The 21,941-nt window shown below is 33.3% G+C and overlaps 3 protein-coding genes across 4 annotated transcripts; 1 reads left to right on the forward strand and 2 right to left on the reverse strand.

Moving 5' to 3' along the window:
- Nucleotides 1–1,018: 1,018 nt before the first annotated feature.
- Nucleotides 1,019–3,469, reverse strand: LOC131668114 (chitobiosyldiphosphodolichol beta-mannosyltransferase). The gene is made up of 6 exons (XM_058941997.1): nt 3,124–3,469; nt 2,653–2,995; nt 2,326–2,576; nt 2,076–2,252; nt 1,612–1,726; nt 1,019–1,535 (listed from the first exon to the last, which is right to left on the reverse strand). Exons 1-6 carry the CDS (start codon nt 3,398–3,400, stop codon nt 1,322–1,324), a joined length of 1,377 nt encoding a protein of 458 aa, XP_058797980.1. The 5' UTR covers nt 3,401–3,469; the 3' UTR covers nt 1,019–1,321.
- A 657-nt stretch (nt 3,470–4,126) lies between these two features.
- On the forward strand, nt 4,127–5,897 carry LOC131668121 (protein BCCIP homolog). The gene is made up of 3 exons (XM_058942006.1): nt 4,127–4,317; nt 4,696–4,953; nt 5,046–5,897. The coding sequence occupies exons 1-3, from the start codon at nt 4,201–4,203 to the stop codon at nt 5,592–5,594; spliced, it is 924 nt and encodes a 307-aa protein (XP_058797989.1). The 5' UTR covers nt 4,127–4,200; the 3' UTR covers nt 5,595–5,897.
- A 737-nt stretch (nt 5,898–6,634) lies between these two features.
- Nucleotides 6,635–21,941, reverse strand: LOC131668119 (shootin-1-like). Of its 2 annotated transcripts, XM_058942003.1 has the most exons (10): nt 21,787–21,941; nt 18,038–18,586; nt 15,742–15,855; nt 15,250–15,344; nt 12,531–12,684; nt 12,293–12,421; nt 12,028–12,173; nt 11,394–11,940; nt 11,153–11,211; nt 6,639–11,072 (listed from the first exon to the last, which is right to left on the reverse strand). In XM_058942003.1, exons 2-10 carry the CDS (start codon nt 18,543–18,545, stop codon nt 10,926–10,928), a joined length of 1,899 nt encoding a protein of 632 aa, XP_058797986.1. In that variant the 5' UTR covers nt 18,546–18,586; nt 21,787–21,941; the 3' UTR covers nt 6,639–10,925. The 2 variants fall into 2 exon arrangements, with proteins under 2 accessions (XP_058797985.1, XP_058797986.1); XM_058942002.1 differs by lacking the exons at nt 15,250–15,344; nt 15,742–15,855; nt 18,038–18,586; nt 21,787–21,941 and adding exons at nt 12,822–13,550; nt 14,444–15,213 and having other exon boundaries at nt 6,635–11,072.

The raw sequence follows: 21,941 nt of genomic DNA on the forward strand, positions 1-21,941 counted from the left end.
TCATATTTAAATCTTTCATCTTGATTCAATTGGTGCCAAAAACTAAAAAAATAAAGTGGTTTTTCGTTGCGCAAGTAATACTCCATCAGTTTATCATAAAAATACAATATGAGCATTATACAGAAGAATAAAGGAGCAGCGCATTCGGTGGAGCGCGAAAAAAGGAGTATATAAAAAAAGTAAGGTGGCAAAAAAAGAGACGAAGCGAGAAAAGTCCTCGAGGTGGAGGTGCAAGAGGAGTGCGTGGCTTTGTCCGGCTTTCTCTCTAACAGCCTCACCTCGCTCACACCCGCGCACGCATTCGCTGGTCCGCGTGCGCACTGAGCTTTTTGCTCGAAGCGCATGTGCTCTTCCACCTTTCTCGCCACGTCTCTCGCTCTTTATTGCGAATTTATGATCGATAAAATATGCTTCTCTCGCGCGAGTCGCCATCACGACCGAACTATCTATATAGACTGCACAGAGGCGAAACGGGATTGGTGTGCGCTGCGAAATTGATTTGCCCAGAGCGACGACTCCTGCTTATGAACCCTGCCACACGAGCATTGTCTCGATCTCGAGACCACTTCTCTTTTCCTGTGCATGTGATTATCCAATGGACCGGTTTCCTTTTCCACTTGTATTTTCGTCGTTGGTACTTAGTAATCGTGACGACAGAAAGAGCTCTCACTATTTAGGCGGAGATAATTTTTCATACTGCTTTTTGAGTTTTAAACAAGTGTTGGATAAAACTGACCTTGGAACACTCAGTCCTATGCGAATTCTAATTCAATAAAGTCATATCAAGTACATTACATAATAAATTACATTTATTATATTATCGCAATAAATGTTCCCTCTCTCCTCTATGTTGTCGATGTATGCTATTAAAACAAATAACATAGACATTTAGACATTTAAAATAGACTTATATGGAACTTTTCTTATTAAATAAAATAAGATCAATTTAAAGATACAAAATTATATATTATTTTTCATAAAAATATATATTTATATGTATACTGACAAAGACATTCTTCAAATATTTTGTATATACAAAATATTTATCACATACTTGCTCTCACTTATATTTCTCAATCGTATTTTTAATATAACTACTATTAGTATACATATATATAACAATATAATTATTGTTTTAAATATCACTAATAGTAATTCATTTACAATTGCAGAAATATATGAAAAAATATTGGCACGATCAAATGCTTTTCAAAATTGTAAAAAGCAAAACAATGATATGCAATTACATCTTCAAATACACAATGTTTTCAGTAAATAATAAAAAAATAAACTATTCGATGGAATTAACAAAGTGATATTACTAGCACTCAAAACAAGGTAATACTGTTTGTCTCCAGTTATCATGCCATCGATTTTGTTGAAAAACAGACAGTTCTTTTTTAAATTTTTTGTTTGTTTCTTGCTGCTCGGCATCATTAGGAAAATTTTTAAACCATGATATCAGTTGATCACTTAATTGGTTAACATCAGAAAAAACTAAACTATTTTCATTATGTCTGACAAGCTCATGTAAACTGAAAAGATATGATATAAATAGTCTACAATTACAACTAATCCATCTATACTAAAGATAAATTTATATTTACATACCATTTAAAGTTGTAAGCACATACTGGTAATCCACATCCAAACATATCTACTATTTTCATAGGTAAATCTAGACCACTTGAAGATGTGTGAAGACACACACCTAAATCAGCACTAGCTAAAAATTGATGTGTTATAATAGTTATTTATTTTTATAATTGAATGTTTTAGAACAGAACAATGGTCAAAGAACTGATAAAAGAATTCATTTATATCGCAGAAATAATAGCATAAATAGTAGCAATTCGTATGAACTCTTGAAACTTATAAAAATGAGTGTTCAACCTAATTATTAATGCAATATCATTATTTTAAGCATAATTATGAAATGCAAATTTATAAAACGTTGTTTATGTATTAATGTACATGTATTAATAACATACATTTATATTTTTAAATTTAATTCAATATGTTTTAAATTGAGTTTTTTGATAAATTTAATATCAAGTATAATTTATTATACATACCTAATAATTTAGGATAATCTCTGTTTTCTAACCAAGGTGTGATAATTTTAACATGTTTCCATTTTTTATTTTTAATTATAGCTTGATAAAATTCCTTCAAGGGACCTTTACCAGTTATAGCACAAAATAAATCTGGCAATTTGATGTTCTTATTATTTTCACATTCAGTTTCATAATCTAAAGTAAATAACAAAATGAAAGTATTATTAATCATACTTAAAAGAAATGAAAGAATAAAAGTAATACATACTAATTAATGCATCTAATAAAATAGAAAAATCTTCGTCTTCTGTCCAGCTGGTACTTGAAACTATTAAGGCAGGTCTGTTATTGTATAATTCTATTTCTCCACTTGGTTGTTGTTTTGAAATAATAGTAGAAGTTTCTTCAGACCCTTTCAATATTTTATAATCATTGCTGAGTTTCAACAAAAAATTATGTTTTTCTTCTAAAGATATTGGCTGAAACTCTTCAGGCGGCCGATCATACAATACTTGTGCTCTAAAAATAAATTTATAAGATCAAGTGTAATCTAAATAACTTCAGATAAATTTGTATGGAAACTAAAAAAACTTGCTGAATATTCCAACGTTTCTTCAGATCTTCTTGCATTGCCTTAGTTACGCAAAAGTTGTGTTTTGCTTTAGTACCATACAATGATTCAATCAGTGTTGCTAACTTTACAAGACGATGTTTTTCACTCAAACTTAAAGCCATTATAGTATATGCATAATTGTGCCAGTCAATGGCAAATTCAATTTTTCTAATCAAACAGTAAAACCAACAAATTGGAATAGTTGGAATGGCAGGAGGATTTTGTAAAAGTAAAAAGCTTGAAGAACATTTGAAGAGTAGAGTGTATAAAAGATCAGTAGATTGCCAAATAACTTTTACAGTATAAGCAAGAGTCTTAGAAAAATCTGTGAAATAAATATTATATCTTATTTGTACAGTATTAGACTACAAAAATTGCAAATAAGATATAACTGAACTCTCATATTTCTTTAGTATATTACGAAAATAAAATGAATGACTGAAAAATACATACTCTGTTTTAAATCTGGATAGCTATGTAAATAGTGAATTTTAACGTTGGGATCATTTTGAAGTTTTTCAAGAGGTGGTGAACCTTTGTAACCAACGATTTCGACTGCATATTGTTCTTTTGCAAAAGAAGCAGCATGATACTGCATTCGTGGACTTCTTCCAACATCGCCTAGCACAATAATACATACACTTTCCGTTCTTTGTCGGCGTTTAAACAAAAATGCTATTAGTAAACCTACAACAAATGATACACCAAAACAGTGTACCAGAATGTCCATTGTAGCTACTAGCTAGTAGCTACTACGACACCATAGCTTCTGATAACTTCTGCTAGAGACTGATGCGAAAACAGCCCGATACAAATAACATTTTATAAGAAAAAATGATCACATCTCACGTATGTCTAATTGTACTTCTCGAAAAAATAATTATTTGTTATTGTACCATTATATTTCTATCATTATATCAAAAATAAAAAATATCGTTATCGATAATTCACCTCCTATTTATTCACATAAAAGACATAATTAAGCAAAAATAAATTCACAGAAAAATTGTACCTTCTGTAGTCTAAATTTTACCATCAGTACAATTCTATAAATTTGTTTCTAAAAGAAATAATAGGACAATTACAAATTACCACTAATTGTTACAACTTACAAGAATGTCATCCGGAAATGCACTTTGCGCGGGCGTAGAGCTTTGTAATTGTCCTATTATTTCTTTTAGAAACAAATTTATAGAATTTTACTAATGGTACAATTTAGACTACAGAAGGTACAATTTTTCTGTGAAGTTATTTTTGCTTAATTATGTCTTTTATGTGAATAAATAGGAGGTGAATTATCGATAACGATATTTTTTATTTTTTATGAGAAATATAATGGTACAATAACAAATAATTATTTTTTCGAGAAGTACAATTAGATATACGTGAGATGTGATTATTTTTTTTATAAAATGTTATTTGTGTCGGGCTGTTTTCGCATCGGTTGCTAGAGCCGGGGCCGGGCTAAATGCCGCTTATCAGACTACATAAGTATTTTATGCAAGATCAGTCACAGAAGTAACAGTAAAAATGGCTGGCCCAGCAAAGAAACGTGAGCTTCAAGGTGATTTTAACAATGAACGCGAAAATGAGAATAGTAACGACTCCAACAGTGAAGAGAGTGAAGATGAGGTTAAAAATGAGAAGGTAGGCTTAATTTTTTCTGATTATTTACATAACTATCAGAAATAATTTACGTGATGCTATGTCTAACCTTACTTTTTTACCACGAGGCCTCCACTGTTACACCAACTATGTTATATTTATCGGACTTCCGTTTTGTTTGTTTATAAATTTAATATTTCGAAATTCTTGCGAATCGATAACATCAATAAGATATTGTTTTACTGAAGAACAATTACTGTATTCGTATAATTAAACAATAATTTATCAAATAATTTTTATTTATAGCTATCTGGAGCTTATATGTTTTGAATAATAATTATAAATTCAATAATTACGAGGCACTCACTGACACAAAAGTTTTAGATAGATTAATAATTTCTATTATATAACATTTATTAGGGCATGGAGATTCAAGTAGATTTTGAAGGTCGTAATCCTGAGGATCCTGATTTTCATGGCATTAAAACACTTCTACAACAACTTTTTTTGAAAGCTCATATAGATCTCAATAAATTGACAGATTTAATAATACAACAAAATTACGTCGGATCAGTCGTTAAACAGTCCCAAGATGATCTGGCATCTGACGATGAAGAAGATGATGATCATGACAATGTTTTTGGAATCACTACAGTTATCAATGTTTCAAATAGACAGGTACATATACTTATTTTACCCAATTTGAGCAAGAGTGTAAAATTTATTGTTGGTATTCACCAACTTCAATTATACAAACAATTATTTTTCAGACTACTCCATGCATTCAGCAATTGAGAGACTTACTCAAGCAACTTGCACAGGATCATGCGACAGATTCAGTGAACACAATGGTCAAGCATGTCCTTGAAAATGATTCTGCAGCTTTAGGACTTTTAATTAACGAACGTTTTGTTAACATTCCAGCACAAATTTCAGTTCCTTTACTAGAAAATCTTATTTCAGAAATGAGACGTGCTGTAAACAAAAATATGCCTTTCAAATTTTCTTATTATATCTTAATTTGTAAGTTATATAAAACTAACGATGAAAATGGGAAGAAGAAAAAGAAAAACAAACTTAAATATTCTCCAGAAGAAGAACCAAATATTATATATAGCAATCCAGAGGAAGAGTTTTTTGCAGATGAAGCTACTTTTAGCTTTGAATTTTCCGTTGAGAAAGAGTCGGATAACGGTCTTTCTGGTGCATGGGAGGAAGATGATTATGAAATGACGCCATACAGGCGAGTACTATTATTTGAGTCTTCAAAGTTACAACGGATAGTTGACAGGATGAGGATGGAGCTTACGCCATGTTAATTCTTATGAACAAACTTCATATTTTAACTAATTGTGATTAAAATGTATATATTTTGTTGCGAGCGAATTTTTTTTAATACTTGGGTTGCATATTATAAGATAGTCGTGAATAGAACTAATGTTCTTATTTTTCTATTTGACACGACGTGCTAGATCATAAAAATGTTCATATTGTATCGATGCTTAACTTGCTTCTTAATGTTCACGTTATAATGGCCATGATATTATTAAACATATTACTCAAATGAAATATTGAACCAATGTTGTTCTTCAATGAAAACTGTCTATTTATATATTTATATAATAAAGAATACAACATTAAATCAAATTTGGCAATTCTTATCATCATTTCCATGAACATTATATTTATAATATGTACTGTAAAAAATATGTTCAAACTCGAATAAGATGTATGAATGCAAATCGACTTAATTCTACTCAAATTTTTTTTTTAGTTCAACCTACAATGAAGTGATATGGATGGGTGGAGGAAATAGTCTATTGAATAGGAACGGTTTATAAGCAATTTTTTATGTAGTTTTTATCATAAAATTTAGTAATAATGAACTGTAATAAAGATAAAAACTTAATGATTTGTTACTGCTATATACGAGTACTTTAGATTTTTCATATATTTACATTTTTGAATGTAGACAGTTATTTCAAAAAAAATTGCGACTTACTTTACTCACCAAAGTGCATACACAATTACTTGATTCTTACGTCATAATTTCTCATTGAATTAACAAACATAACGAAAAAATATATGTGTAAGTATTTCACATTGACGTAGAATTAAAAGTACATGCAAATTAAAATAGTAGATTTTCATACACGTTTATTTTTAAAGCCGGTTTATTTATCATGATTGAACAAAGGTTGTATTTAACATAGTATGTATTTTAATAAGTCTATATTTTTAGTGTATTAACAATAAATATCAGTTTTTAACGTGTTTTTTATTGTCTATTAAGTATAAAAACCAACGACTTCAATAATTTCACTTTTTGTTTTCATGTAAATGCCATTACGTGTTCTAAAAAAATCCTTCGTCTTTAACACCATTGTATTTTATTATTTTTAGATTTTATGATTCTTTAAATAATGTATCAACCACAAGACGATATAGCGAGGTAGAGCAGTCATGTTTTCTTTATAAAGAGCCTTTTGGAGAGAAGAAAATTGCAATCGTCAAGACGAAAGCGATTGAAACTTTTATAGCAGCAAGTAGAAAATGAATGGATAAGAAAATGTAAAAAACTCCAGACATTGGAAAGGTGAATAATAATAAATGAAGGTACGTGACGCATCTTATCAATCGTGATAACACAAGAAAGGATTAATTAATTATCATTACGTTGAAAAAACGTATTCGTGCTTTTAAATAGATAAGTAATCGAGGATATTCTCATTATCTATTGTCCGACGATATCAAATGCAACAGGAATAAAAGCATTGTTATGCGATTTAATTGTTTATTATACGAGCGATTGATTCTGCGAGTATGTTATTCCAGTTATTGTATTTACATTTAGACCAATCAATTTAGACTTTTTCGGGACGAATTTTTTAACTGAAATCCACCTGCAGATAATTAAAATACAGATTTATTAAACAATTTTTAAGATTTACAAAAACATGTTTTTCACGTGTAACACTACCAGTTTTCGTTTAAAGTATATACTTCAATGGAGAAAGTTGTAAGTAACTCGATTATCTTCAAAATAAGCGATCAATCGTGTTAATCAGATAATATCGAGTCAAGAAAAATTTGAAAAATTAAAACAAGCGGAAAAAGGGTACTTTTCAAAAATTCACCATGCAGTTTGTATTAAAAATTAAGAGCTTGCAACTTGGGGTCTGTCAGATTATTAGTTTTTAAGATATAGCGTTGTGAAAGCTCTTTTTATAGCTATCTTGCAAAATTTACTCTTGCTCGGGTCATTTTTGTATGTGAAATTTGTATACACCATTAGAAAGCTCAATTCTTGGACTACAAATCTCCTATTTACACTTATGGATTATTTTGAGTTTAAATAGGTGAAAATTTGAATCAAAGGTCGAGCGAAAATACCCCGCGAGTAAAAGTCGGCGAGTGGCGGGGAGCCGAAAGCGGAGAGGTTTAATCTATACATATAGTAATAGAGTGCTATATATAAGCACGGCACGCTCTGATTTATCTTTAACATTAATTTTTATCGTATATATTGATACTATTTTAACAATTTCTTTTTCTTTTGGGGTATTTTGGCAATGATAACAAAAATATACATTTTAGACAAATATCAGATTTTAGTTAGTATTACAACTTTTTTGCGCACTATTACAACTTAATATGAACATTATCAATCAAATATTTTTTCCGTAATACTCTTATACATTATTCTTTGACCATTATTTCATTATTTGTATCAAATACATACATTTTATGAATTTTTTATAATTGTGAAAAAAATCTTCATTGGCATTGTTAAATCGATTTATTCATTAAGCTACGAAAACAAAGAAAATTTACAAATCATATAACTTCATAAATATATATATAACTTCACAAATTGTCGAAATACGCACACTTTACAATTATTCAAAAAATATTACTACGCTTACATAATTATTAATTATTGTTACTAAAAAACATTACTGAGCTTACTTAATTTATAATCATAGTTACAGAATTTATTGTTATAAAATTCTATCCGTTGATTTTTTATCTTTCGATAACTACTATTAATCAATTATAAATTGTAGATTCAGATGAAAAGCTTTAACAATCCTTATACTTTCATCCATCACACACGTATCATCGTTAACATTTTCATAGATATTAAAATAGAAATTTTCATTATTCTTATCAAAAGTATTGTTTCGACAATGTGCACACAGATTCGTGCATCGTACACCATTTTTCTTGCAGTTTCACGAAGCATCGATACATTCTTTTTTACTGCGTGAACATGATACTTGTTCGAGCACATTTTTCGGTAAGGGCGAATCAACATTTCCTACAGGTAATAGCATATCATTAACGATTTCCCATCCCCAATCCGTAGCAATTACATTTTCATTTCCTAGCTACCACTGTATTTGATAAAAAAAAAACTCTATACGTATGTTGCCTAACTGCACCTACAGTCGGTGGCCAAGATTCAAATGCGAATTTAGTTTTGCTTTTAGCTTCACTGAAATGTAAATACCGAAGATCGCTAAGTGTGAATACATTACATTTTCTAATTAAAACTTTTTTAGCTTTACTACTGTACATTCCGATTATCAATTCGAAAGCACTTTCAAGTATTTCTTCGTGGCTAGCATCTTTATTATAAAATGCCGAAACAAACTGAAGTAACCAATCGTTGTTCGAAATACTCTATTCGGGCAAATACAACGGCATAGTGGATCATATCTTCCCAGAAAGAAGTTACTCTCCGCGAGTGGTACCACATAACAGAAGCGGGAACTCTAATTTTCAAATCGATTTATTTGCCTCAGCGAGGTCTGCCATTGTGGATCGGTATATATTTCCTTGGATTCAAAGGATTCTTAAGCTCTCTTTGACGAATTGCCAACGACGATACGTGATAATTGTAACCAAATGGAATCAAACATTTTGGATGTTAGATCTAATGAACAGAAGAAAGGATCCTCCAATCGAGATAATTGGAACATTTTTTTCGCAACCATAGTTTTCTTTGTATTTCTATTCAGAAGATCTATTTTGTTAACTGTAATATTGAATAATTTTCATTTTTGGATATTACAAAATTTTCAACCCAATATATGAAAATCTATTGAAATTTTCGAAAATTCGTAGCAGATTGATGTCAATAAAAGTTACACGTTATTGCATGGTTTTCCAGGTTGTAATTTTTACTGACAAAATCAAAATGACTTTCGAATGTAAACCTTGTTAAGGATAAAAATCGTACACTGTAAAAAATACTTTTGTAAAATTACTAATTTGAGTTAGACACGAAATGGATTTATTCTAAGAGCAATAAAATCGCTAGCAGCTAGTCAATTTACTAGTCTAGTGTAGTAATACTTTTACAGTCGAGATAGTATTTTTACAACAAAAGCCAAGATTTCGGCTATCGTAAGATTACTAGTCTCAGAGACGTAATTTTACAAGACGAATTGTAAATTTATTATAATTTGTAATTTTATTAGTATAAGACTAATAAAATTACTACACTCGGAGTTAGTTATTACATCATTTGTAATTTTACTATTGGATAGTTATACAAAAGAATTTTTGGTAGTGTACATTTGCATTTGTTCTAGAACGCAATTTTTTTAGCAACATTTTCGGTTACTAAGCGATCTTCCGTTAATTTTTCCTAACAAAACCTATCTAGAGTAATTTAAACCTCCATACGCACCTGTTACTATCTTGAATAAAACACAACTTATTAAAAGATATCAAGTATTCTTATTAATTAGCAGTTGATTCATAGTCAAAACAAAATAAGCCATTTCGTTTAAACAAACCTCCTACAGAAAAGAAACTACTTTTCAAAACTAGTTGGGTAATGTAATATAACGTGATAGCTAATTGAACTAAATAATAGTACATTGCGATAAAAGTACGGGAAAGTAGATTCTTGTCTCGTGTGTCGTTCACACCCGAGCGAAGCGAGCCGAACATGTACCGTACCGTATTTTTTTATACGTATGAAAAGTGCGATTTTCAACGCACGTTTTTTGCCGAGCGTGCGAGAAAGAGGCACTTTGCCCACGGAATATCGGAAAAGCTTTTTAATCGACTTCACTATATGTGCATAAATAAAATATTGCCAATCACCTCAGTGCTTGTTTAAATAATTAATTATTTAACTTTTTTTAATTTTCAATTAGTAAAGTACTTAACATGAATAGAATTTTAAATTCGAAATTATGATTAGAAATGATTCGAAATTAAAATTGTTCAAATGTCATGGTGATAACTTAGTAAACAATGAAATAGTATTATTTTAATTTAGCTGGCTTAATCTATATAATAAAATTATTTTGACTAAAAAAATTTAGTTTAGTAAAGTATATTCATGGCGTAAAATATTGAAGAATTTGGATAAGTTTTTTATGTTTAGTGTTATTAATTATTATCCACGAATAAAGTTTTACCTAAAGCAAAATCTTTATGATTTATTAAAATAAAGTTAATGCAGTCGAATTAATCCAAACATTTTTTAACAAAAACGATCTATATTTATATAATAAAACTTACATTAATAACGTCATATGAAAAGCTGGCAGTTTCTTAAAAATATCTTACATAAATATTCAGTTTTGATATAAATTACATATTTATAATACAGAGATGATACTTTTCAATCACGAAGGTCCATTAGAAAATTTTATTGAATTTCGAGTTGGTTTAGCCCTTCGTCTCATGGTCCCTAAAATATTAAGCATTTCTGATACTGCTGGCGGTTTACTTTCTTCCTCTTGTTTTCGTTTTCTTTCTTCCTCACGCTGTTTCTGTAAATGTGTATATATTTTTAGAAAATACTCATGTTTGATATTTGAAAATTTGATTGGTATTGAAAAATAACACTAACATCAGTCTGTTTTAACGTAAAACGTCCACCTTTTATTTGATTTATTATGTCGTCGATAGCTGCAAAATAAATCGTAATTAATATTATGCGAATCAGTATTGAATAATTTATGAACTATTGTCTAAGGATCCTATTTTGTATTTTTTTTTTACTATCAAAATTAAAACAAAGTTTTTGAAATTGAATGACAAAATCAACAAAATTATTAAGAAGCTATGTGATAAAAAAAAATTAAACTAACCAGGTTGTTGAGGCATTGGGGGTGATTTTTTATTAATACCAAGCATATTTTCCATATTTTCCACAGCCGAATTATTTGTCTCACTAGACAATTTTTCTCTAGTAATGAGTTTGAGAGACGGCGAGCCATTCGTAGAAGATGTTGGCATCGGTGGAGGAGGTGGTGGTGGAGGTAGTGGCGGTGGAGGTGGTGCACTCGCCTTCTTTTCGAGCTCAGCGACTTTGAGTTCGAGTTCACGTACTCTTCCTTTCATCGCTTCAGCGATATTCTCTGCTCGTTCTGCTCGTTGTTCGACCATTACTAGTTCTGCCTCAGACAGTTTGAGCTTTTCTTCAACGATCTCAAACTCAACATTGGATTCTTTTTCCTCGAGTTTTTCTTGGAGGACTTGTATCTGAGCTGCGTGTGCTTGCTTCTCTTCTTCCAATGTTCTTTTTAGTGTCTCCACTTCTTGAAGTAGTACCAAAAGACGTCCGCTTGGATCGTTGCCTACGTCTACCATTAGTAAAGCTGATTGATGTGCCAGAACATTTCGCTCTTTTTGAATCTACGATTGAATATCCATTTAATTGTATTTACTAATTGCAAAAAAATTAGTAAATTTATACTTATAATAAGGAAAGTAGATACCGACTTTATCGGCTTCAATTTTAGCCATTCTCGCATTTTCTCTTTCATTATCACATTGAGTTTTGAGTGCTTGAACTTCATCAGCTACCATTTTAGTTACTCGCTCCATGTTCTCCTTTTGGGTCTTGATTTTTCTTACGTTTTCTTCTTCTATAAATTAAAGTTTATATTTTATTGGGAAAGTTAAAAAAACAAATTAAGTGTTTATGTATATTATTAGAATGTTGACGGTCACATTATTATGAAAAGTATGAAACACAAAATTGTACCGTTTTCTCTAGCCACTCGTTCTTCCTCCAGTTGAGCAGTTAGATGTGTCACTTGCTCTTGAGCTTCGAACTCTTGTAATCTGGCGGCACTAAGTTCCGTTTGCAACTTGGCAACCTCTTGGCTGAGTTCTGTGCAAACAAGGCAACGTTTTTTAGCCTCTCGAAAAAACTTAATTTCCTTAGTACCAAGTGATACAGAAATTCGCAAAGTGGAACAAAGATTAACAAAGGTACACACCTGTTACGGTTTCACGGAGCTGTTCGATATCGTCAGCATGATTGTCGACCTCGTCTTGCAAATCGAAATCATTCAAAGCATCTGGATTTGCTTGCAGATATCTTTGAGTTATCACTTGTGATCGCCTTTTCAATTCGCGATTTTGTTGATACCACTGTAAAATAAAAATTTTGTTTAGAGAATTGTTGTGATTTTGACACATTGATCTTTCCGAACTTTTCGATTGTTGTTTCAATAGAACATTCGTATTTATTAATAAGTTTACAAAAATATAGAGTAATGAATATTAACCGAGTGATCTTTCTTAGAATTTGTTTGTCGTGTTTGATCTTTCTTAGAATTTGTTTGCCGTGTTAAATCAGAGGCACTAGTCGAAGGATTATCAAGTTGGTCAATTTTTCGACGTTTCGAAAGTGGCGCTGAACATTCTGGTTGTTGCTCATCTTCATCACTCAAATTGGTATGTGTAATATATGTATACGCCTGGTCATTTATCACTTTGCCATTTAAATTGGCAGACGTCGCAGGTAAATTTGACTGGGAATCATCTCCCAATGGATCTTGTTCGTGAGTCTGATCTATATCGTCACGATTCCACTCTTTCAGTCGGTTCAATACAATTGTCGTACCAACGTCCGAGGTGGATAAAAAAGTATCCGCTGTGTGCCTTATCGCGAGGCCAGAATACAAGCTAGGATCATCAAGTTCTAGCCATCTTGCTATTTGCTTTGGAATAGAGTGCATTTTATTTTTACCTATTGGCTGTTTCGTGCATAATCCTTTTTGATAATTTACGAAGACGCGATCGGTCGGTGTACCCTTAGAACGTAGATTTAAGTATTTTTTTACTATAGCACTCATATCTGCGTAAATTGTGAATTTTCTAGGCTTGTTATTTTTTGCATTCTCTTTGGGTATATTTACAATAAGTACTTGCCCTTCTTTCTTAATATCACTCACTCTTATTTTAGTAATCTCATCTACACGACAGCAGCCCATAATTCCAAAAATCATAACGACCTGCAAATGTTAAGATTTTATTCATTTCTTGAATTCATTTGGTACGATGTGCTTAAGGTAAGTTTTTTAAGAATTGGGGAGGAACGCAAAGCTGCAATGTTTTACCATTATTTCTTAAATTTGTCGTTTCGAATGGGAACGGAATTGCGATCACGTGAAAATAAAATTTGTAAGTTATAGTATTATCTCAAAAAATAATTTTAAGTTTCGTTAAGTTGTTCATAAGTTATTTCTCCGTTTTAGAATATAATAACAGATTTTATAAAAAATGTAGCAACAAAATCAACAATAAAATTACATGAGAGGCAACAAAGTTATTGTAATACGAAACTAAACGGCTCTCTTCTTTTCTTAGCGTACTTTTTTTCGTATTTACGGATTTTTATTTTTTCGAGAATATTCATTTTGAAGTCTTAATTTTCATACTTTACAAATAACGCAAGATTTATATTTATATATGAATTCATAGTGTACTGTCGTTATAATATACCTATAGTTTTTTTTGTTTGTAATTACCAAGTATAATTTTGCAAATTCACACCGTAGGTCATACTAGTACAAATTTGGCTAAATGAGTATTTAAACTTACAGAATCTATGAAGAAAATTTAATAACTGCATTAGCCACAATAATGTTGTTTTAGTAAAAAAATTTTAATAATGCAACGAGCAAAATTATTTTCAAACAGGCTCGGACTATAGTATATTATACAAATATCAAATGAAAAAAATTATTAATGATAATTAAGAGATCTAACGTGTCGGTAATAAATCAGTTTATTTAAAAGTGTAAACTACAATTCTGTTGTGTTACTATCCCCTCTCCCCGATTTCTCCGATGCTCACTACTACAACGGTAAATCTCCTAGCTATATCAAGGCTGTGAAAACTAACCTTATTGGCAAGATGTATTCTGTCAGGAGCTTCTTGTAAATATTTTGAAAGCTGGTCATTCGTGAACACGAGAGATTTTTTACTTTCGTATCCTGTCGCATAAGTTTTTAATTTGGCATTTAAGATGCTATAGTTGCCGATATTAATATTTTCATGCACTTTTATTAAACTTTTTAACATAGAATAATGTGCCAATACACTGGGTGGTTTGTATTTTTGCATATATCTGTTGAAATATTCTATCAGCCAATTTTCTGTTGTTGTTACGCCAATTTTCTTTTTCCATTCGACATAAGTTTCGTAAGCTTTTTCATATTTAAGCTTTGACTTTGCAGGTATTGAGTCTTTTCCATCTTTTTGGGATTCAGGTTGAAATGGAACTTCTTCCTCACTATCAGAGCTGGACATTACGAACACAATGTTATTATCTTCGATTTGAAATAGCCACAAATTCTTCTTCACATATTGATGCTATTGATTTTGTAGATACGGAAGTGTGTGGAAGTGTCAAACAAACACCGATGGGAGACGATGTTCTGCTTTGTGAATCGTGATTGTTTGTAGTGGACGGTGGTAGTTTACGCATGCGTAGTCGAGACGTCTTTTCGTCAAAGGCGCAAGAATTGAAATTGAGTTGTAAAGTAAATAACTAAAATTCAAAATAGCTACTTTGTGCGCTTACATAAACGTAATTAAATATAAATATATTGAAATATGAAGCCTAAATCCAGCCGTTCAAAAAGATCAATGCGTTTTGGTCGTGAAACTTGTCATTCTATAATAAATACATCGTACGATTAACTTACTTGGGAAGCCTGCTGCATAGCCTTGTGCATCGCTCCCGTCTCAACATCGTATTGTCGCTTGAGTTGTTCGTACTCTTTGCAGACAGCTTCGGATACTAAACAACAAAATGGCCCGAGTGTTTTCTTCTTACTTGTGTAAGTGTGTTTTTTATTCATACTTTAAATTTACATTGCAATGCACTTTTATCAATTTTATAGTATAAATTCGTAAATGAACGAACATGTCAAGCATGAACGATTCACTGTATCTATTTACCTTGACTTACATAAAACTTTTCTACGTGACGCGAATAATAACTACGTGCATGGTAAAAAAATCGCATAAAAAGTACGAAATCATGCATTGCCAAAATTTAGCGCATAGTACTAATTGTAAATTTACCTTTATAAATAATCAATCTTTTGAATATACAATGTTAGCGTTTTTAATATATATAGTATTATTGAGAAAACAATGTTTTTGATAAAATGTTTATAAAAGTATAAGATTACCTGATCGCATTTTATCTAACTTCTCACTCTTATCTTGTAGTTGTGTTTGTAACGTGTTATTTTGCCTGAGTAATTGCTGGTACTTCTTCTCAAGATCGGCATTTTCTCTGTTCACTGTAGAAAAATAACAAACTAATAAAAATTTATTAAAACGAATGCAACATTCGTAACCTAAAGTACCAAGTAAAGTACCAAGAGCGAGCGAAAGAGAGAGAGAGACCAATTAATATTTGTCGTTTTATTATATATATATATATAAACATAATAAAAACACGTATCTCTCAATTAAATTTGTCACTGCTATAACACATTCTACATCGAATCGTATTGCTATACGGTGTATCCAAAGGGTATATTTGAAAAGTGACTCAGTATACCATAATGTCTTTGACTGTATTCGAATGCCGCGTACGCGCAACAATAAAATGTCAAATGCAAAGTGATACAAGAGCACGTAGAAAAACGTGCTCGAGAATAAAATCTCGTCATTATTCATTGGATTGACCACCGTCGTCGTGGTGCGTGAGCATTGCGTATTTGCAATGTTTAAGAGCACACAGCAGCACTGACGAGTGACTAAGCCAGCGGACCAGCCGATCTGCATGCACCACTGTATCGCCTCTGGATACGTGAATCATCTGCCCGCAAGGAGTCATCAAGGCGTTTCTCCGTAGATTATACTTTTATCAACATGCTTTGACCTCCCCAACCAACACTTGAAATTATAAATAAATGCTCGATTGCAGCAGCGAGCTGTCAAAAATTGAATTGATTGGGGATGTAAAGGTTTCAGCTATATACACCGAATCATTACGTAGAATTTTATTAATATTTTGAAGAATTGCTTAGTTGCTTTGCTAATTCAAAGATCAACGCTGGTTAAAGTACACACAAGTTGTAGAAATCATTACTCCTTTGCTATAACAATTACTACAACATGTATGTATTGTTTGTAATATCAAATTTATTTAGATGCTTAATTTCGCATAAAAAAGATGCAGACGATTATTTAAAAACAAAATCATAAAACTGTTAGTTCTAATGTGATCGAAAGAATTTTTTTCGAATAATGAAACGTAAATTTACTTCACTTTCTTGCTATTCGATAATTCGATGCAGTTCAATTTTAAATAAAAAAGATTCTTAGAATCATAAAATTAAATGACCAGCTATACTACGCTCTTATTTTAAAGTTTATAGTGGAAATAGATAACATTACCCTCAAAATCAAATATTCTTCCTGCGTATATACAGCTCTGTAAAATGCTTGTCACGTGAGCGCCTAAAGAGCGTATATACACATGCACATGGAACCAACCCTCCTGTACTAGGGTAACTTAATTTCCTAACTTTTTCACATTTGTCCCCTTGCTGACTCCTTGATAAGTAATAAAAACCTTACGGTATCGAAATGACAATCGTAAAAAAATGTAAGTAACCCAACAAAAATGAACGAAAACGAATATTTTCATTTTCGTAAGCGTGTAGTTTCTATACAAGAATGTTTTGATTAACTTTGAATTAAAATAAAAGAAAAGCAGCAACAATCGAATGATCAAATTCCTTCCAATGCTACTCGATTTGGAAATGCCATAACAAACTATAATTTGCGTATTTCGTTATTTTTCATAATAAATCAACAATAGCAGAAGCACTGAAAAGAAAAAATTTCGTAATAAACTTTCCAACAACATTCCGCCAATTCCCTGCCACGTGACCTAGTTTCGTGCTCACGCACTGTCGCGCGATCAACCCTCGTCGTGCGCTTCTTCCGTATTTATTTCTTTTGGGATTCTCGTTCCCTAGCTTTCGGCCGGGATAATGAATGAAATAAAAAACGAGAGGCGCACCCGCCGTGTTATGCCGTTAAATTTTACTTCGTTTGCTGTCTGTGCTGTACGTTATATTTCGAGCTTGCAACTTTTACTGTCTCTCTGCAGTTGTGAATGATGTACAGATTATTTACTCGGAAAATTAAAGGGACCTTTGATATATTTTATAAAGAAATTATCGTAACATTGCTGATATAGGATGTAGGTCGCTTTACGAACGAGCTTGATAAAATGTAATTTCTTTTGATTCTAGAATCAAGAAACATTTTATATGATGTTACGTAACTGTTATTTAACTGAATTTGAAAGAGCCATAATGAAGTTTGAACTGCAATAAAAACCCAGATAACGAAGTTCTCAATAAAAAATTAAGTTTGAACAAACAGTCATCAACAGTAAATTGATCAATTGTAGAGCAGTACTAATGATATTCGTTGAAAATAAGAAAAAAAGCGCCAACTGACCAGACTCGCTCTTCTGCAGCAGCATCTTTCTGCGTTTTTCAGCCTCTTCGAACTTAGCCTTCCAGCGACTAGCCTCTTGAAAGCTATTGCTACGATCAAGCCGGGGGCTGCGACAGGTAACCGGCGACGGTATCTCCGTCTGACTGTTGCTGTTAGTGCTGCTGGCGCGCACAAGTTTGACGGGACTGCTACTGCTTGCGACGGCGGCTGCGTCGAGTTTTTCAAAGGCAGCCCTCTGCGCGGCGACAGACATTGATTTTCCGACGGGTGGGTGCTGATGCTGATGTTGGTGACTCGTTGATGGGCGCAAGGCCGCGTGGCCTATCACGTTCGGGTGAAATTTGGATGGAATGCAGTTAACTGCACTGCCTGATCTTGGCACCGGAATGTGCGAGTGATCTCGTTGTTGCGCCACTGTTGAGCGTAATATTACACCCGGGTAAAGCTGCTGGTTGTTGTTTGCGCTTCCGTTGCCGTTCAGCATTATGTTCAGCTCGCTTTTGTTCATCGTGATTGCTCGCTTATTCTTGATTTATTTGGACCTAACACCTAAAACAAATAATTAATTTATCATCCCAGCTATGTACAAAAAATTTCCAATTGATTGTTTGGAGCTGGGTTTGGTATGGAAATCATTTCAAGATGATTAATATTTGTACGAGTATGGATATCAAAAGCTAGATCAAATTGAATTTTACCTTCGCATATATCTATTTAAGAGCATCCATCCCGACAATAACAATGACAAGAAATCATAATATTCTATAGAAAACGCGCGAAAAAGTAACAATTGATCCTGTTGTGAGAGCATGGTCATATCTTTTGATTAGCTGGTATACCAAGAACAATGCAATGTAACAAAAAAACGAAAGTACACCGAGGTATTCTGAAAGCGTTATTTGCTTACAACCACACACAAAGGTATAACTTTTTGGCATAAAAATTGGCACAGTCTTATAAAACTATTGCACGCGGTTGCTAAATGAAAACTGATCTGAATGGTTTGCGCTTAATTGAAATAGGTTGTCGACCAGTCGCAAGATCACGGATGTTTTGCACAGTTGAGTTGTGTACATATTCGATCGATGAAAAATTGTACGAAACTGCTCAATGGGATCGGAAATACGTTGGAAGGGCGAAGCCTCCGTGACGAGATTAACGAAAGCTGGCGAGAACATTGGCAAAGAAAAAAAGGGTAAGCCTCGGAGCCTCCGAGACGGAGCTCAGGTGGATGGTGCGTATCACGACACACGTCTTGTTCCCCGACGTTAATTCCCTGACTTGGCGCCATCGTCTCGCCTTTGTTTGCGGCATTCTCTTTTTCGCCGTGTGTGCGTATATATACGTGCGCAAGACGCGCGAGCGGGCCGCGCCGCGCGCCAGCGTTGAAAGGTAGAGAAACCTCCTAAACGATCGGTATACGAGCGGCGCGCGCGCACACATACCCCCCCACGCGCACACACACACACACACACACACACACACGATACACATACACGAGCGACCAAGCGCGAGCTTCGCGCGCGGGGGGTTAATAACTTGTATCGCGAGTCTTCTAAAAATAAGACGCGCACCAGCGCCATTGAGTCTCTCCTGGACCGAGATTGTACCCCGAAATCCCGCGAGCATTCCCCCAAACTCCGATTGCAGGCTCGCTCTCAGCGTTGTCTTGCATACGTGCAGTTGCTCGTCTCTTCTAGGGCTTGCCGCTTGTTTCATGTCGCCGCTTCAAGTTCCGCGCTCGCCTTACAAGTGTACTTGCTTTCTCTTGTTTTCTCTATCGTTGAATTATTCTAGTACACTGCACGGCTGCGCTATTAGCGCACGGTGCGCCATCGCCGAGTGCCTTGTTTATTTCACGCGATTTTTCGCCTAAACCAATGAAACGAAGTTTATCGACATGTATACCCAGCAATGCATAATTGTACAATTTTAGTCATTTTGTTCAATCGATCGATTAAATTGGCCCGCTCTGTTAAAGCTTCACTTTTCTTAACTTCGAATGCAGACTAGCTTTATTTTTAGCTAAGATTACAAGTATAAATATTTGAAGTTACCGATTAGTTCAGTGTCTAGACTAAAGCTAGACATTGTTTGAAGGAAGAAGTAACAAAAGTAGAAATCAAATCGTCCAACTTACTAAATAATCGATTTTAGCGTCTCCTCGTCCAGAAACGTGCTTTGACATGATTAATAATTTTTGCCGCAGCCTCTTGCCGAACAATTGCCATTACGCGTGTATCGAATAACGATTTTACTAACGCATCCATCAACAGCTCGGTTGATCAGTAGACTAGTCGAACGTTCCGAAAAGCTTGCAAGGGAATCCGGAAAAAAGCAACGACCAAACAAAAGCTTTAGGCAAGCGCGCAAAGCCGCCGCTGTAATCAAAGAATATCGCTGCGTGCGCGGGGCTTCGCACAGCCATTCTCTGCCTCGGATCTAATAAAAGATGGAGAAGGTGTAGCCGATAAAGGGTGTTGTGACTTGATCACTGTTATAGATATAGTCAGTCATAAGCTACCGCGATATTTTTGTTTCCATTCCTCGCATTGATCTTATACAGACATATATTTAAGAATGTCGTCGTCAGCCACATATTTATCAAGTTGAAAAACACCAATATTTTGGCGATCTAACTTTGTGCGAGACTCCCGCGTTGAGTCATCGCAGGAAAGTTCAGAGTGATATTTTCTTTTAACTCTTGAGCTTCACGTATTATGCAAACTCTTTGTTGCGAAATAAAAGTTTAAGATTATGCAAATATTATGCACCAGAGAAGCAACCTTATCTACTTAATCAAACTTCCGTTTGGCGAGTTACGATGTTTAAGATTTTGTGTTGCTGCCGTTTTAATAACTAGACGCACTCGCAATAAAAATAATTAGTCTTTCCGTGTTGTCCCGCATCACGCTATATGACTAAGCCCTCAATGAGAGTTGTTACAATGGTCAGCCTCGTGCATCAAGAAATCCGTTAAGGCTGCTATATCGTTATTCAAAATAATTCTCAATTTTCCTTGCGCGTCAATTGACGTTTCCTTGGATCACCTTGACTCGACACGCCGCGGAGTGGCATCGCGATAAATAAGGCATTTGCCGTTGTTAAATTTTTCAACAGCTCGTAATAAGCGTCTTTTTATCGTAACGACGATTTCTACATTACAAGTGGCACGGCTTCATTTAAAAATAATGATATTTTACGGAAAAAAATGTTTTTTCTAGTGTCGAAAATAAAAATGACAATCATGAGAGAGAAAGAGAGAGAGCCACTTAAAACTAATTTACTCGAGTTCAAATCAAAATCAAATTTTCTTATACAATGCATCATTTATGTTGACTCCTTGGTTTACTTTAGTTTGCAAACTAAAGCAAATGAAGGAGCAAAAGAATTGTAGGTCTATGAATTCCTAGTGAGTATATATTTATTATTGGTTATCAATTTCGCAAAGAAACAAACATTAAATGGACAAATCCAAATTAATTAATATTCTACGACAGACGTCAACACTTCTAAAACCAATCTTTAAGAGTCAATGTTATTCTTTATTAATGAGCACAGCTTTTTTCGATCAACTTTCTCACTGCACACTATAGCAGTGACTCATCTACGAGCAAGAAAGAGAAGAAAACGATAGTGATTAATAAAAGCTTTTCTTTGTTAGTACGCACCTATCTGAAAACGCATTGAATAGCACATCGGAGAGGATTGAAAGAAATAAGAAAAAAAGGAATGTATGTAATAGTAACCTGGGAAGGAAGTCGAAGCAGATCTGCAAAGCGATTGCGCGGTCACGCACGGTCCCAGAACCTTTTGAAAACACGCATTACGCGCACTGCACGTCTCTTGTTTTATTCTTGTTTACTTTTCTTCTTACACCTACAGCTGCGCGTTACTCTCGCGA

Source organism: Phymastichus coffea, unplaced genomic scaffold (genome assembly GCF_024137745.1).
Source record: "Phymastichus coffea isolate CEN01 unplaced genomic scaffold, Cenicafe_Pcof_1.1 PCOF00074, whole genome shotgun sequence".
Classification (NCBI taxonomy): domain Eukaryota; kingdom Metazoa; phylum Arthropoda; class Insecta; order Hymenoptera; family Eulophidae; genus Phymastichus; species Phymastichus coffea.

Coding starts and splice junctions, on each gene's coding strand:
- LOC131668121 (XM_058942006.1), top strand. CDS start 4,201: ATGGCTGGCCCAGCAAAGAAACGTGAGCTTCAAGGTGATTTTAACAAT. Junction 4,318..4,695: donor ATGAGGTTAAAAATGAGAAG/GTAGGCTTAATT, acceptor AACATTTATTAG/GGCATGGAGATTCAAGTAGA. Junction 4,954..5,045: donor TCAATGTTTCAAATAGACAG/GTACATATACTT, acceptor ATTATTTTTCAG/ACTACTCCATGCATTCAGCA.
- LOC131668114 (XM_058941997.1), bottom strand. CDS start 3,400: ATGGACATTCTGGTACACTGTTTTGGTGTATCATTTGTTGTAGGTTTA. Junction 2,996..3,123: donor CTATCCAGATTTAAAACAGA/GTATGTATTTTT, acceptor TTTATTTCACAG/ATTTTTCTAAGACTCTTGCT. Junction 2,253..2,325: donor TTTATTAGATGCATTAATTA/GTATGTATTACT, acceptor TATTTACTTTAG/ATTATGAAACTGAATGTGAA.
- LOC131668119 (XM_058942002.1), bottom strand. CDS start 14,851: ATGTCCAGCTCTGATAGTGAGGAAGAAGTTCCATTTCAACCTGAATCC. Junction 12,685..12,821: donor ATTCTAAGAAAGATCACTCG/GTTAATATTCAT, acceptor TTTATTTTACAG/TGGTATCAACAAAATCGCGA. Junction 12,422..12,530: donor GCTCCGTGAAACCGTAACAG/GTGTGTACCTTT, acceptor TTGTTTGCACAG/AACTCAGCCAAGAGGTTGCC.